This window comes from Camelina sativa, chromosome 14 (assembly GCF_030686135.1).
Source record: "Camelina sativa cultivar CO46 ecotype springtype chromosome 14, ASM3068613v1".
Lineage (NCBI taxonomy): Eukaryota > Viridiplantae > Streptophyta > Magnoliopsida > Brassicales > Brassicaceae > Camelina > Camelina sativa.
The window spans coordinates 27,888,949-27,906,820 of NC_141893.1; the positions used below are offsets into that span (position 1 = coordinate 27,888,949).

At 35.6% G+C, this 17,872-nt stretch overlaps 1 protein-coding gene and 1 pseudogene across 2 annotated transcripts; one reads left to right on the plus strand and one right to left on the minus strand.

Moving 5' to 3' along the window:
• Nucleotides 1-44: 44 nt before the first annotated feature.
• Nucleotides 45-6,541, minus strand: LOC104743954 (putative serine/threonine protein kinase IRE3; annotated as a pseudogene). Its single transcript, XR_015579656.1, has 17 exons — nucleotides 5,881-6,541; nucleotides 5,734-5,798; nucleotides 5,448-5,630; nucleotides 3,985-5,331; nucleotides 3,716-3,888; nucleotides 3,253-3,496; nucleotides 3,023-3,115; nucleotides 2,806-2,946; nucleotides 2,628-2,720; nucleotides 2,205-2,391; nucleotides 1,822-1,907; nucleotides 1,488-1,576; nucleotides 1,210-1,261; nucleotides 1,068-1,124; nucleotides 785-958; nucleotides 608-685; nucleotides 45-169 (listed from the first exon to the last, which is right to left on the minus strand). The product of XR_015579656.1 is annotated as a putative serine/threonine protein kinase IRE3 (transcript).
• A 5,358-nt stretch (nucleotides 6,542-11,899) lies between these two features.
• Nucleotides 11,900-13,395, plus strand: LOC104742369 (protein TIFY 6A-like). Its single transcript, XM_010463368.2, has 4 exons — nucleotides 11,900-12,033; nucleotides 12,243-12,465; nucleotides 12,551-12,611; nucleotides 12,698-13,395. Exons 2-4 carry the CDS (start codon nucleotides 12,255-12,257, stop codon nucleotides 12,801-12,803), a joined length of 378 nt encoding a protein of 125 aa, XP_010461670.2. The 5' UTR covers nucleotides 11,900-12,033; nucleotides 12,243-12,254; the 3' UTR covers nucleotides 12,804-13,395.
• The last annotated feature ends 4,477 nt before the right edge of the window (nucleotides 13,396-17,872 follow it).

Below are 17,872 nucleotides of genomic sequence, written 5' to 3' on the forward strand. Positions count from 1 at the left end.
GATACCACAAATTTAGTAATCAATGATGACTGACTTACATGGACAGAATAATAAGTTATGTTCATTTGTTTGCTGCTATCTTCGATGCGAACTTGGTTGGGTTTCATCTTTCATCTTTGTGACCTTTGGACATCAGATCATAGTTGATAAATGCCAGCTGCGAGAGGTTCTTCAGACCATAAAAAAAGTGAGTCAGAACACTAAAATTGGTTCTTCTCTCTTGAGAATACCATTTTCAAATGCTACTTGAATCACTTGCCATAATGGTACAAATTACAAGCCAGTTACTGACTTGATTTAGGTAGAAGCACAGCCCACAAGTTCATAACCTAGCAGTTTATAGCCTCAACCCAAACTCGGATCTATAGCCGAAGGATTCTGCAAGTCTGTTATAAAGCTAACAGCCTATGTTTTACTTGAAGTGATCCTCATACAAAGCCATCCTTGCAACTTTTATCAGGACCCAACTTATAACTAATAAAGTTTGCAGCAAGATCTCAACTCTAAAATGAAAGTTGCTAGGGACTTTTCTACAACTGTATAAAACTATGATCAATCGTATACTTGGGTGACAAGGTATATTCGGAAGAAAGTCATGAGACAATACCTTGAACGAGAAATTATTGAATGGGTAATTTTCAGAGACACCAGTTTCAGACTCCGCAGGTCCGCGGGGTATATCAACCTGCATATCATCATTGATCCAATTCAGGGACTTTATACATCTAAAAATTTAACGTAAATACTTCTGAGGGGGGAAAGAGAGTGGATCAGCAGATATTACCCCCTCGTCGTGATGATTGTTCAACCGACCACTGCTGCCACTCAAACTGTCACCATCACTAGAATCTTCATTCTCATTGGTTGATAAACATTCTTCGTCCGGATATTTCTCCGAGTAGCGACTATGGAAGTAACTTGTGTCAAAAGCATTTTCTGAATCCGGCACAAATGCGGCCTAGAAAAAACAAGCATTAAAATGTCTAAAATAAAGAAAAAGAATATAATAACATGAGTATGAGCTTTGCAAAGCTTCGACTTTAACAGCGAAAGATAAATGAATGCACCTTCTGCTGTGCTAGCGTATGCCAGTTTATGTCTTTAAAGAAGATGTGCTGCTTGACCTGGGTCATGATATTTATTTCATCACTACACACAATTTACAATAAACTAGAACCAGGCATCCAAGAAAAAAGACATCAATGTCACCTCAGCTGCCCCTCTAGCCCCAAGTCTCTGGTGAGGATCTTCCCTTAATAACCTAGATAATGCACATGACACGGTGTTACAGAAAATACTACTTGTCTTCTTCTCGATTAGGTTATAAGCTGATCTTGAACCAAACACTAAAATGGGCATTTACTCAATCGAACAAAACATGAGAAGTAAAGGGTTACTTATTAATGTTTACAACGGAGCTGCTGACATATTTTGTAAAGACTATTCTTACTACGCATATAGAGCCTGAACAGAGGAGATTCACATACCGATCTATCAAATCACGGGCTTCATGGCTCATATCTTCAGGAATAGGAGGCCATTGTATATTACGGTTGAGAATATTGTCAAATATTTGCTAAAACCAAACAAAGAAGATGCAGATCAAATATGAGGGAGTTGGAAAGTGAGACTAGATATTAAATACTAGCTAGCAACATATGATGATGTTAACTGGAAGTGTTTGATAGTTAAGAGGCCAATAACAAATACGTGACATTTGATGACCAGCCAAAATTATAACAACGGTTTTCATAACCTTGAGAAACCTCTATTTCCTCTAACAAAATACTTACAAGAACGATGCAATATCTAGTCACTGACCTGCGGATGGTCAGCATTGAAGGGTGGAATCCCCACAATGAATTCATACAAAATGATGCCAACAGACCACCAATCTGCAGTTGCACCTGAACAGTTATGGATACATATCAGTCTTTACAATTTTGGTATGTAATAACAAAAATTATATATCTGAAACTATAGTCAGACAGGTAGCAGAACAACAACTTAGTATGAACCTAAAGTGGGATAAGCTACGTATTCGAGCTTTCTACTTATACCACCACCAGATAAGTAGAACTGTAATCAACTTACATTGTTATTTAGATAAAAGATCTCAACCAAGCACCAATTTCTACAAAAAAGTAAGATTTGGAATGATAGAGAGTAGCAAACAACAAGATGAGAAAGAAATGTGTATGCACCATGTCCTGTCCCCAAAAGAATTTCTGGCGCTAAGTAGTCAGGAGTGCCCACAGCAGACCGCTTATGCTCCAACGTTGGCCATTTTGGTTTCTGCTCAACAAGCAGCGACGTTGCACTGGAAACTGGACGAGAAAGATCATCTGTGCTGTTGATAAGCCCAACTTTTGAAAGCCCAAAATCTGTCAACTGCTCAGACGAAACAAAACGGTAGTACCATAAGGTCTACAGGGAAGCATGGTTCTGATAATGTATCCATGTATTATATATACATATTATAAATGCAGAGGCTAATTATCCGTGTGGGTTTTACGAGATTCAGATAGGACTATATAATCGCCAGATCATCACATTGCATGAAATCAACAAAACATTCTGAAGGCCTGATATATTCAATACAAGCTCCCAAATGGTTATTGTATTACCTTAACATGACCATCATGGGCAATCAACAAATTGTCAGGCTTCAAATCACGATGCACAACACCCTCGGAGTGTAAATATTCCAAAGCAAGGACCTGACACGAAATGGACACTAAATCACAACATCTCGATAAATTACTTGTTATTACGGCATGATCTGTGAGAGCCTTCAACACTTACAACTTCTGCAATGTATACACGGGCATTAGTTTCATCCAAGCAACCAAATTTTCTCAACATTGAATAAAAATCCCCTCCATTAAGATATTCCATCACAAGATACAGGTTTTCGCTACAAGTAAAAGAATAGAAGAATCGAACCTGGTAAAAAGAAGGTTACGTTAGCATGAGAGATCTCAGCAGAGGACAAAATATGCATAAAGCTAGAACAGCTCACCACAAAAGGATTGCGGGCATTGATCAGAATATCTCGTTCAGCATGTATACTCTCCACAGCATTCTTGCGGATCATATCTGCCTTCCTTAGAACCTACGGAGTATGGCAGCCCCAAAAAACAAGATTTAGAAAAACAGTTTGACGATTTTGGTAACCAAGTCAGGCTTACTGCACAGGCAAAATCTTTCAGAAAAGTAATAGAAGCAAAACGAACTGAAATATTGGAACACCTTAATCGCAAATAGGTCTCCTGTAGTTTTCTTACGAGCCAAGATAACATGCCCAAAAGCTCCCCTACTAATTTCTTTTACGAAATCAAAATCATCTACGGATATGCGGTCCCGCGGATGTACTGGGCTGGTCCTCAAGCTGCGAACAACATCATCTTCCAAAGGAGCATCTTCATCAATTATGGTGCTTGATAGATCAAATTTTTCATCACCCAGAAGCTCGCACAGCTGAAGATACTTTTCCCTAAATAATAAAGAAAAGTAATTATTTTTTTTTTTTTTTGAACAAAGTAAGGAAAAGTATTCATTCAATAGATTCATAGCCTGTTATTCTTGCCTCAACTGAGAAAAGAATAGTTCTGGAGACCAGAACATTGCATTTCAATTTTCAAGCAAAGACAGCTCTGGGTGAGAGCCAAATAAATATATATTCAAGACAAAAGTGGTACTAGGAGGAACTCACCGTATCAACTTTTCTATGCGTGTACCAAAAGTTTCTATTATAAGTGCATCAAACTTTCTGTTGTCAATGACAACCCTCAAGTCTTCAAGACAAGAAAGTAAGAGTTGAATAGATTGATCATCAACTGGAATATTTTTTGATGCACATCTTGCAATATCAGCAAGTTCACTCATCTGCATCATCAGTTATCCAGGTCTTTATTCGTCAGTGCGCATATTCAATAACAAAAGACTAGGAAGTTATGAAGATAGAGCAGAACCAACACAAACCTGTGAAATATCATCCTGGTCATGTAATATACCCTTGCCTACTAATATCAATTCAATTGGATCGCGTCTAGGGGTTGGAATAGGGGATTTAGGAGTCATGCTACCGGCAGATGAAGTAGTCATGCCTTGACCAAAACGAGTTCTGCATGACATTGAAGGTAAAAATCTCATATCATCCATGGAAACTAAATTATTAGCGTCTGGAAGACAGTCAAGCATCTCCTCCGACCCTCTTCGGGACCAATCACTTAGCTTTGGGGAGAGAACATCAAATTCTTCGCTAAAGCTTGCGTTAGATATTTTCATACCATCTGGGCTTTCTACTACTGCTAGGCTATCCTTTTGTGTTAAGTTCTCGGTTATCTTTTCAAGGGTTACAGCAACTGCCGCCAGCCGCTCATCAACACTCGCACCCTTTTGGTCAGATACATCAGCCAATGCACAGATTCTAGAGTGATCTTCCACATGGGTGCTGGGAACTTCCTCCTCGCATATACGGCAAATAATTGAGTTTTCCTCAGAAATACATGACTGATCTCCCCAATAGCCCCAAGAAATATTGTGCGGATGCTTGGACATATGTTCTTGAAGAATGTCTGGCGAGTTAGAAACAGCCATATCATCACTCATAGCTACTCGATTTTTAACGACCTGTGGAGGTTCAGATTTGCTATCATTCTGCTCTTTAGATACTGAAGCTTCTTTTACACCCTTCGATGCTGGAGATGGAAGTCTTTTCCAAGATGACATTTTATCGATGTTTGCAGGCGATTCAGAATCTTTTGACATTTCATTGTATGGAGAGGAAAGAGGAGCTGGACTAACAACAGAGCCCTCGTTCCAATTCAAATCACGCTGCTTCTGACTTTAAGCTTTCTGGGTGGATGGTACCTTTAAGTTATTGGCAGTACTTGAACACATCCCGTCCCTAACTTCTCCAGTGGGGACTCTTTTATCAACAAGATGCAAGACTCTTGACTGACATAGTTGTTCGGCATCTTCCTCCTGCCCCCAACTTTCCTTATGAAACTGAAATAATCTGGTACATCTGGTAAGGATAAAAAGCATCCGAGTGTGAAGTTGCTTGAGCACGCCCGGAGGAAGCTCTTGACGTTTATCATCTAAGTCTTGTACTATGCCCTCACACTGAAGCCAGAAATCTCCCGAAGTAGTCTTAGCACAAATCTTTGCCAAAACCAACAAGTTTTCAATTGGTACTAGCAACTCAGGATGACTTTCTTTGTTTTTATCATAAATATCCAACAGATCCCCACCAAATGCAAAAAGGTCTGAATTTACTTCTTCCTTTGCTTTGTCAAATTTTGTTCGAATTAGATTCAAGATTTCCTGCATAAGACAAATCATTAGAGAAAGAAAGCACTGCACAGATTTTAAATGAAATTAATACAAAAAAAAAAAAAAAAAAAAAAAAAAAAAAAAAAAAACTGGAGCGTCAAGACTACCTCCACGTTATTTGACCATCGAGGCTTCCACAATGGAAAAGGCCGTACACCTTTAGAGTTGAGCTCATGAGAAAAGCTCTTGATGTCACCAGGAAGCCTCTTTCTTGGAGCACTAGTCATACGAAGTAAGGCTTGATAATGAGGCGACTCTGACACACTTGTTTTTTCCAATTCATATGAATTCTAGAAAAGATAGACATCAAAGTCACCAAAGTCACTTAGAACTGTCTATATATATACATAGCACACTCTTTTTTTTTTGTTAGGGTAAAAAAGAAAAGAATACCTCTGGGGTGCAAACTCCTGAGCTTCCTTCAGGGCTAGATATGCTAGGTAATACCTTCAATTGACCTGCTTAGTAACATCAAAATCAAACTTGAGAACTGAAACATCAACGGGTGCCACGATAAAATGCAAGAAGTATTAGCCATACCATTTCCCGAAGCGGGGCTGCTGCTGCTGCTTCTTAGCGTTCCAATATCAAGAGATTTGTGATCAGCTTTGCTACTCCCAGCTTCCTTCTTGCCTCTACCTGAACTAGTATCAAACTTTGACAACTTGTAACACGGTAAGACCGGAAGTTCATCATCATTCCCAAAACGGAAGAAATTTTCTTGCGGCAACGGGCCAGACCTCGTCTTGATTCGATTCAAACCAAGAGACGAAGCCATGATAGGCGTTTCAGCAAGTGGCTTCTTCTTCGCCGCCTCAGAACCTGAAGATGACAGTTTCGATTTCCCAGGACTAGAAGAGTGAACTTCGAACCAAGCTTCTTTACCTTTCGATGAACCATCCTTCTTCGGGTAAGAGCTCCAAATCTCCTCTTTGGAATTCGATTTCGGTTTCTTCTTATCGGACCCAACCGGAGAATTAGAGCCAACGGATCGAGGACTGTTTGCGTTATTGGGACTAGACGATCCCGATTTCTTCGAGGAAAAGAGGAGTTTACTCTTGAACACCATTTTTTAAAAATATTTCTTCTCCCAAGCGGAGAGATTTCAAAACCTAATCCTTTACAATTTTACAACACAACACGCTAAGGCAAAACTCCAAACACCATCTACAATTCGAAAGAACAAATTCTCTTAATATCTTCAATCTCCGTTTTCGAAAACCTTGAGAAAATTTTTCAAAACGAAGAAGCTTTTCGATGAACCCGACGAAGAAGACGATGGACGTAACTGTTGTTAAGTGCGAAGCTATAATCCTTTTTTTTTATCTAATAAGGTTAATTAAAACGAAGAGAGATTAGGGATAATCAAACCTGTTAAAGACGCAGCTTTGACTATATAATGATTAAAACATTTATATATGAGTAGAGGGGAATGCATTTTCTTATTTATATGAGTAGAGTTGATAAGATTATGATGAACATTGAACACTTTTTTAATTTTTTTTTCTTGAGGATTTTGTCATTAATGAATTTATTGTGTGACTTGTAAGTTTTCATTTGTTCAGAAAAAAAATCTAATTTTTTCTTTCTATTACGAGATTTTGCGCGTCATTTTGTATTTTAAACGAACAAACTTAACTAATTTTAGAATTTTCATGACCGTTGAGATTTTATATATTCACCTCTAATCGAATTATAATTGGTACATCCCCAAATATCTTTTTATAATATTATAGTTTCGATTGATATAATAAGAGATTTCCCACATTTTTTTCTAAGTTTGAATGTATAAATCCAATTAATTTAAAACTTTTTAGTACTATCGAGATTTGATATAATCACATGAACAACTAATATTTTGTTAGATAAAAATTTTAAATCTATAGTTTTTGATTATCATAAGAATATTTCTCTAGTATTTTTTTCTATATTTGAATGAATAAATCTAACTAATTTTAGAACTATTAATATTGTTGATACTTGATATATTTAATAATGGCTAGATACAAATTTTAAAAAGTTATAGTGCTGATTAATACAAGGAGATTGTGTGCCTATAATTTTAATATTTGAGTTGATAAAACTAAAACTTATAATTAATGATTGATATTAACTTATAATCTAAATTGTAAACCGATAAGCATGTATTGTTGTGTATATTTGAGTAATTACTAAAGTTAAAACTATGATTACCGTTGATATTTGATATATTTTCGATAGCTTTATAAATAATGTACAACACTCCATTTTAAAATTTTAATCTCATATTTTTAACTAATATTTTGTAACTTGCACGAATAATATCCGCATCTAATTGAATTTATTGAAAATTATTAACTTTATGATACTAACATACTAATTTTTTTTTATTAAACTTGACCAAAGAAACTTATTATACATGCAGTGTGATTTGTTTCTATGTATTTTGTATGTCTATAGTAAATTTTTTTTTTGATCAAACAACATATGATATACATAATTGAAAAAATAGTATATATACTGCAGTAATTGATTAAGTTTTATCTTTATAAATGATGTAACATATATTTAATTGTTATTTGTTTAAAAAAATTAATACTAATTTAATTATTCAGGTTTTATATTAATATTTGTTAAATTTAATTGATATTTGTTAAAATATTTAATACTAAAATGACAGTCTCTAATTTATTGCAATAGAGTAAAAAAGAATGGGTTCCAATATATTTTTTAGGTGTTTGAACCTGAGGATTAGTAGTTGGCTAAGAGCTTGTATCTCTCAAAGTATGCGGAGCATAACACCTTTGAATGAGCTATACTAACAATCTGATATATACTTAGATTTAGATCAGGTTATTGGGTGGAAACTCATGTCCATAGTAAAGAAGATGGAGAGATTATCCCACCACTTGTGGCTCAGTTGCTTTAAATTAAGAAGAAAATATGGGGACCGTAAATTGCTCAAGAGATTAGACATTTCCTATGACGATGCTTATCGGGTGCTCTTGCAACACTAACTCTAACTTAAAACAAGAACATTTTTTTTTTGTTGGTGTAAAACAAGAACATTTTTAGTTGATCTCATGTCAAAGATGTTGTCAAAAGAAGGAAACAATAAACCATATATTGTTTACGCGTACCTTCGCTCAAGTTATTTAGAAATGTGTAGACAGAAATGGCAAACAATTCATAATATCAGATGGTCTAGAAGACAACATTGGTTCTTACATGTGACTAAGATTCAAAAATATTCATTCGTTACTCTCCATCAGTGTTAACTACCGTTTTGATCACGTGGAGACTTTGGAAATCGAAACGTTTCTCTTCCAAAATAATGCAGATAAAAGGATAAAAGAAGCAAGGTGTTCAAAAAAAGAAGAAGAAGAAGCTAACAATGGATATATGACATAGAAGCAAATAATGATAGGATGCATGAAATTTTTTTCACTCCTCTTGAAAGTAAGACTATGAAAATAGACAAAGCCACAAAGGGTATCAATGGTCTCCACTGCCAAATGGATGGCTTAAGTGTACGTAGCTTTGATAGTAGATTTGTTCATGGTCGTTCTTTTACAAGTATATGTTGGCTGATTAGATATATATAGTAATGGGCATGTTCTCCTGGCGGGTTATGCACAAAACACGCCTCAACTAGTCCGTTACAAGCCGAAATTCTCGGTTTTTTACATGTTCTTTAAATGGTGTGGACTCATGCATGGTCTGCGATATATGTGGTTTGAAAGCGGTAATGAAGTGTTCATTAACCACTCTAATTAACGGAGGAGAAGTCCAATGTCCTTACTGGGATCTTTATTATGTAATATACGATACTTGATGTCAAAGCTACCCAACTCACTTCTTGATCATGTCAACCGAGAGAGAAACAGTGCAGCGGACAAACTTAATTGCTCAACTCCATACTTTTTCAGTTTTTCTCTTAACTCTTTCTTTGTATACGTTATAAACTCTGTTACACCAACTTGGTTGGTTAAATTCTTATACACCATCATATCATTATTATCATATGTATAAACAATTTTACAATGGAATGGCTTGGGCCAGAAGCCCGTAACCTTTGCCTCAAATGGTTAATTGCCAACCACATTAAACAAATTACAGAATTGAAAAGAGGTAGCTGAAACTTGAACCCTGGACAAAAAAGAAGATTAATATTTCCTTAACAATTGTCTAAACATATTATTTATAGTATTATACCACATAATTAATTAACTACCATGTTGGTGTAGTAGAGATTCTAGAGAATGAGTCAATGCACTTCGGGTTTGCCCTCTTTGAATTTAAGAAGAACGTTTCATATTATAATTGGTTTATCAGCAGCTTTAAGCTTTAAATAAATATGATTAAAATATTAGTATACTTGAAATATAAATAAATAAATTAACTAAAATATGATTTCTAAGTCCAATGATTAAATTTCTAATATTGGAAGTCTTTATTCCGGAACAGGAAAGCAGACCTTAGATATAGTATATCGTATGGGATGATTTGTATATTATTAGGAGAAAATTAAATTATATAATCGGCGGTGTGTGTGACTTCAACTCACGTTTTTCATTTTTTTTTCTCTCCAAAGTCTCTTTTAGTCGTTTATATTCTCTCTATCATTTCTTGATCTCTTCTCCGATCCGGCGACTCTTCTCCCCGGTGAAAGCTTATTAATCGTTTCTTGGTTTTCTCAACGATTTGCGTGATGGAGAGAGATTTTCTCGGGGTTGGATCAAATCTATATCCGAAAACTGTGAAAGAGGAAACTAACCAAGATTTAGGTAAAATTCCTTTACCAAATCCTCTCATTATGATTACTTATAAATCATAGCTTTGATTATGGAACACTTTGTCGTTAAAGACGTACTCGATTAGGTTTTTTTTTGGGGGTTGTCTTGTTGAAGCTTGAACGTTTACGTCCTTGCTTGGGACTTCTATTTTCATGTTGTCTCTAGGGAAACGAAAAAAAAAGAAACATATTAGGTTAGCCAGAACTTATAATTTGTTTTACGTAGTCGATCTGTCGATGAAAGCATGTTTTTGGTCATCGATTGTTTAAAAATTCAACGTTTACTCGTGAATTTGTTGTGCGTTTTTTCTAAAAGCTAATGATAATTACTTTTCGCAAAGTACAAAATACAAGCTTACGTTTCTATAACTGTTGCCTATTGGTGTTGATCGATCAGTGTTCTCAAAATATTTTTTTTTTCTTCTAACAGCCCACAATATAGATGCTGTTTTTTTTTTTTGTTTCTTACGAAATCAATATATTGGTATATGAGCAGTTTTCTGTATATGTATCTTTTTTTTCTTCTTCTAATTAGCCTGATTAGATTGAGAATGAAAACACTGGTTGCTCTTTTTGAACAGTTTATATGCCATTGTTTTATTAATTTAAACTTCTTGAATTCCATATATTATTTAAAAACGAAGACGTGAAATGTTGGGAAAAGAATGGATTAAAATAGCGACCGGCTGACGATTGAAGATTTAACAACAAATGCAAGTTGAATTGTTTAACAAAAATATACAGGATCCATCATCCGTAAATGATTTAAATATAACCAAGATTGATTGTGACTTGATTAATATATTTTCTTTCTTTCCAATTGTAGACTAATTGATTTAAGTTAGAACCATGTTGGGTGTTAAATTTAGCTCAATTTACAAATTTGGATGAATGATATACCTAACCACGGAGAATTCAATAGTTTTTGTCTTGTTTTATATTCTGAAACGTGCAATTTCTTGGAGGTAGTTGGGATTGTCATGTGTGTTTAACTTTAATAGGAGTCTCAACTTTTAAGTACCATTTAAAAAAAAAATTGTGTTTGTGAAGTATTTGTATGATCCTTATATTCCCCAAGGTGTTAGCTTATTCAGATTTGTTTCATTGTTGGTGGATCTTTCCCTTTATCTGCGACGTTTCAAACTTAGATAAGAGTTGTCCACTTTAGCATTGATCGTGAGTGTTCTTGAGACATATTGCTCATGTTTCAGCCCCAAGAGGTATGATGGAGTGGTCATTCGCAAGCAAAACCTGTTCTGCTCCTCAGATTCTTTCTTTTGGGACATCCCATCAAGACAGGTGTAGAACTTCAGTCAGTGACCATTTGCTTCCTTGTGGTGAAACTGATGTAAACCGGAGAACTTACTACAGCTCAGTTCAGGTTAGGCTAATTCTTGGAAAAACAAACTGTATCTATTAAGTGTGATTTATTAACCCTTAATTATATTGTAAAAAAAACTTGGCACTTGGTTTGGTATCTAGAATAAGAAAACTTTCTTGGGAGGCAAATATCAATAGTGTTTTTTAATTGTTTTGTTTAAATGTTATTCTTGTATTAATGATGAACTTCATAAACTCTTTTACAATATTATTGGTATCTAGAATAAGAAAACTTTCTTGGGAGGCAAAAGCTTCATCAACGGTTTCATGAACGACCAAACTTTGGGAGGATCTCCTACCATAGCACCTCCAGTTTCAGTCTTTCCTGCTCCAACCAATATTAGGAACGCAATGCTTTTATCTTCCTCTTCTTTACGTAGAGACACAACTCCTTTAGTTGTCCCGTACTTGACTCGAGCTTTCACTCTCTTTTTTTTTGTTCCAGATGTTCTTCAAATCCTACAGGGTCACCACCTGATCAGTTGACAATCTTTTATGCCGGTTCAGTATCTGTTTACCAAGACATATCTCCTGAAAAGGTAACTTTCCCCCATGCCAATATACATTACATTCTCAGACCACTTTCAACGTTGTAAGCTGTCGATGAAACAAGTTAGAGTTAGTGGCTATTTTAGTAACATTAATTATAGGCTCAAGTCAGAAAACCTCTAATCTGGTTCCAGTTAGAAGGTGAATGATTCATTAATCTGATAAGCAGTCTGCTTAAATCTTCATTTGTCCCTCATAGGCCCAAGCTATCATGTTGCTAGCCAGAAATGGACCTCAGGCTACACCGATTTCAATGCCTAAACCTCAAAACCGGGTTCATCACTCTCCTGCAACCACTTACTCTCCAACTTTATTTCCTTCCAACGGAATCACTGGACTTTTACCCAGACAAAAAATGGTGAGCTTAGTATCCACGTGCAACAACCAAACCGATGCCTCCAATATGGCTCCACCACAACAAGGTTGACAATGAAGTCTTAAGATAACCTAATAATATTTTGTCGTCAAATATTTATGTCAGCTTGATATTGCTATTATCCAATACAGTGGGTTTACCGCAAACGCGCAAAGCATCTTTGGCTCGGTTCTTAGAGAAACGCAAAGAAAGGTACTAAGCTACAAGATCATTCACTTCTTCACAGTGATCAAGTGTGATCAACACATGTATTCTGTTTTGCTTTTGTTTTCTTGCAGGGTCGTTAAGGTATCGCCTTATTACTTAGACAACAAGTCAACAATAGACTGTAGAACACCAATGTCTGATTGCTTAAGCTTTCCTTCAGCTCATCATCTGTGCTAAGACCAATACCCCGTCATGGTTCTTAAAGGCTTTTTCTTTTTTTTTTTCCTCTGGCTATTTTAAGTATCTGTATCTTGTAGACTATATAGGTTTTCAATGGTCGTACGGTATGGTATAAACCGGACAATGCATACCAATATTTTGGTATGCAAAACATTGGACTGTGGTATGGAGCAGATTAGTATGGAGTTTATATTAGTATGGAGCTTTTGAGGAGCAGAATGAAAAATGCATACTAATAGTGAATTTAGAATGATATGGAGTTGTACGCTCAAATGCATACTAGTATGGAGATTTTTAGTATGCAACAATGCATACTGGTATGCAATGGTGAATGGTAAATTAAGTGCAGACTAGTCCAATTTTAGTCTGCTTTGGAGCATACTGTACAATCATTCAAAGCCATAGTATAGTTATAGCTTTTGTTTCTTCAGATTTGGTAGAATGTGTGCTTTGTAAGCAAGTTATAAGTTTAATTTTGGAAACTGTCTGGTTTTGTCTTTACTTTTGTATATGCACATAAAAACATTAAGATAAGACTCTGCAAGATTTTGTTGAAGTCTACTTTGTTTATCTATGGGTGATAATAATCTATGTTGCATGGAAACTCTTTTTGAGGTACGTTTCCCATTTCCGAAACGATTCGGAAATGGAAACTCATGGAAACTCGGAAACAAGTCACAGAAACACGTTTCCTAAAAATTCCAGTTTGGAAACACGATAGAAACTCCGTTTCTGTTTTGGAAACACGATGGAAATGAAGTTTCCGTTTTGGAAACGCGGCGGAAACTCTTTTTTATAATTTTGAAATTTAATAAATAAATAATTTAATTTATAAGAATTCATAAGTTATAACTAGTCGAACCCTAAAAAGCAAAAGCTATAACAGTTTTATTTTTAATTAAACTATTTAATATTTATGTTTTGAAATTGTGTTGTTTCAGAATTTTTTTATTATGATTTTCATGTTTGGGGATTTATTAATATATATACGTTTCCTATACGTTTCCATTACCTATTTTTCAAAAAAACCCGTTTCCCGTTTCCGAAACGTTTCGTTTCCGCGTTTCCGTTTCTGTTTCCATGCAACATAGATAATAATATAATATAATGAGTTGAGGCCATGTGCAACAAAACATTAGATGAAGACTTAGGGGATGTATTCAATCCATGATTTTGGAGGATTTCAGATTTTTATTAAAATCACATGTTATTCCATTTGGAAATTTAAAATCATTTTCTAAATCTAGTGTTATTGAAAATGACATTTTACTAAAATCACTCAAAATGTCTTGTTATTCAAACAACAATTTTTAAAAATCATATAAAATCAACTGTTATTGAAAATATAACTTTATTTTTTCTTTAAAATCTCATAACAATGATTTTGGAAGATTTTGAGAGATTATGAATACATTTTTACACTACAAATCCAATTTGTAAAATCACACCTCTAAATGTGCTATTTTGAAGGATTTGTTTTACCCAAAAAGAAAAACATCGTGACCTCTCCTCTCACTAGAACAATAGACAGCTTAGGGAGAATTATCACCCTAGTAACACCGTGACCTCTCCTCTCACTATCAATACAATTTGACCATTATCATCACTAACGACAACAAAATCCTTGAATCTTGTCTTCTTTTGCCGCCTCCATATCAACGTTCGAAACCACCACGTCCTCACCATCTGAGCTCCACGTTCGGCCATTGAAAAGGAGATGATGATTGGGGGAAGGAGATGATGAACAGTACTGGAGTTAAAACTAGAAGATGATGAACAGTACTGGGAGATGGCAATGTTTTTTATCCACGGTACCATGATTCTCCACTCCCCAGTTCTTAATTAACAATTAAAACTAGAAGAAAAAAACTAATGACGAAACAAAATTTGGGGAAAGGGGATGATGAACAGTGAAATCCATTTTTATCTTTCAATTTTTTTAACTGTACAAGCCGTAAGGTTGAATTTTATCTTTCAATTTATTTTGGAAATCCATTTTATTTTTCCTATAAATCTCTTACAATCCATCCAATATAATCCCTTTAAATCTAATCAAATCACAAACAATTCCACCAAATATCTTAAAAACTCTCCTTAAATCTCTCAAAATCTCAAATGTACTAAATCCCATAAAATCCTCTAAAATCATGGTTTGAATACACCTTCTTAATCAGTTGACCCAAAAAAAGAAAGAAAGATAAGGTCTTCCATCTCACTATTCTAGCTAGATTCTACTGGAATTGAATTCATCCAAGATTAAATGCCAGTAGACTGTCGACTAGTGTTGAAGGTCCAAGCTGTACTCGACTCATCATAATTTTGTATTTCTATACCTCCTTACTCGTGAAACCTTTGATGATTACATGGCAGTTGAATAACTTAATCAAACGTAGTCGTCGGCATAGATTGAATCTTGAAGAAGAAAAAGATGACGAAACTCTTTTCTAAGACTTTAACAAGGTTTATCTCTTAAAGTCAATGATAAAGTCCGACGAACTAAACATCGGAGCTGAAAGAGATGATCAGAGAGATAACAGAACTTTATTTATCTAACTGACAAAGTGTATATTACAAAAGGATAAACCCTCAATTATGTCAACTGTAAAGTATTTATACCAAATCATTAAACCATATCAAACCTGAGTTAACCAGCATTAACCGGTATAACCAACCTATATGCTAATACGCCCTGCTCCAGCCACTTCGGAGATAAAGACTTGACAATGACATTCTCTGAAGCAAATGATGGAAAGGATCATGATGTAGTGGTTTGGTTAGAATATCAGCGTGTTGATTCTCCGAAGAAACATGCAATGCCTTTAACTTCCCAGCTTTGATTTGATCTCGAACAGTGTGACAGTAAATCTCTATGTGCTTCGTACGTTCATGGAAGACTGGATTCATTGCAATATGTAAAGCTGATTTGTTATCACAAAACAACTTAGCTGGACAGGTAACCTGAATGTGAAGATCTCTCAATAATTGTTGAAGCCAAATGATCTCACAAGTTGCTTGTGCCATGCTGCGATATTCGGACTCTGTGCTACTTCTGCTAGTCACGCCTTGCTTCTTGGATTTCCAGGATATGAGAGAAGTACCTAAATAGACGCAGAAACCAGTAATAGAGCGTCTAGTATCCTTGCAATTTGCCCAATCAGCATCACAAAAGGCATTCAAACAAAGCTCTGAAGTAGCCGAATACATTAATCCTTGTCCGGGATTAGCTTTAATATACCGGAGAACCTTATATGCTGCTTGTAGATGAACATCAGAAGGAGATGAAATGAATTGGCTTAACTGATGAACAACAAACGTTATGTCCGGTCTAGTAATGGTCAAATAAAGTAACCTGCCAATGAGCTCCCGATAAGTCCTTGGATTCTCCAGTGCCGTGCCCATATTCTTGGTAAGATGCAAGTTAGGATCCATTGGAATAGAACTTGGTTTGCAGCCAAGTAAACCTGCATCCTCCAATAAGTTTTGAGCATATTTCCTCTGACACACTGAGATACCTGCTGATGATCGTGATATTTCTAAACCAAGAAAAAATCTAGCAGGACCAAGATCTTTAATCTTAAACTCTAACTTTAGTAAATCTTTCAAAGTAGTCACGACAATGTCATTGTTGCTGGCAATCATGATATCATCAACGTATATTAGCACAGCGATCATGACAATTCCTTCAATCTCGACAAAAAGAGTATTATCTGCAGGAGACTGAATGAAATTGGCTCCTAAAAGAACTGAAGAAAGCCGTTTATACCATTGTCGGGAAGCCTGTTTCAGTCCATAAAGGGACTTTCGTAATCTGCAAACTGGATTTGGAGGCAAGACAACATTCGGTGGAGGAGTGTAACCCTGAGGTAAGATCATGTAAATCTCTTCATCTAGGTCTCTATGAAGGAATGCATTCGACACATCCATCTTTGTCAGAGTCCATCCAGTCACTGCAGCTAAACCAAGCATAAGTTTTACACTAGTCAATTTTGCAACAGGGGAAAACGTGTCCAAATAATCAATTCCTTCCTGTTGTGTAAAACCTTGAGCTACCAAACGAGCTTTGTAGCGTTCCACTATGCCATCCGGATTGTACTTAATGGTGAATACCCATTTGCAACCAACGACATTCTTTCTCGGTGGCAAAGATTCAACATCCCAGGTATGACCAAGTTCAAGAGCCTGAAGCTCTGCATCCGCTGCATTTGTCCATTTCTCAGACTTCATAGCCTGATGGAACGTCTTAGGCTCGGTTTCCATATTATAAGAAAAGATATAAGACTGAAAAAGAGGAGTATATCGATCATAAGAAACGACAGTGGAAAGAGGATAAGGTGTAGTTCGCTTAGTAGAAGAAGAAATGTCTTTATTAGAAGTAGTAGGTGGCAAAGATGATGAAAAGGGAACAAGAGAACAATGATACTCAGACAAATAACTAGGGGATTTAGTAGTTCGCTTAGGCCTAGTTATGATCGGAGTACCAACATCTGTATCTTGTGCCGCTATATTACCAGTAGGTGCAGAAACTAATGGTGATGACAGTGATGCAGATGACAATGATTCAGGCACTTTATCAGGATTAAAAATCAAGTTATCCTCATCAATCAAAGGCATAGATTCAACAAAATGTAAAGGAGCAGGCAATGGTAAAATAGAATTTGGAAACATGTCAACAACAGTTCTAACTAAATCATTAGTTTTAAAAGGGAAAATACTTTCATGGAAGATCACATTCCTAGAGATGGAAACTACCTGAGATTCTAAATCTAAGACTTTATAACCTTTATAACCAGTTGGATAACCCAAGAAAACACAAGGTTTAGCTCTAGGATCAAATTTAGTTCTATGTTGGACATTAGTAGAAACATAACAAAGACATCCAAATTTTTTTAAAAGAGAGTAATCAGGCAATTTTTGTAAAAGAAGTTCAAAAGGGGATTTGTTTGCCAATAGAGGAGAAGGTAATCTATTTATTAAGAAAACTGCAGTTAGTATACAATCACTCCAAAATTGCAAAGGTATATTTGATTGAAAAAGCAATGATCTAGCTACATTCAAAAGATGTTGAT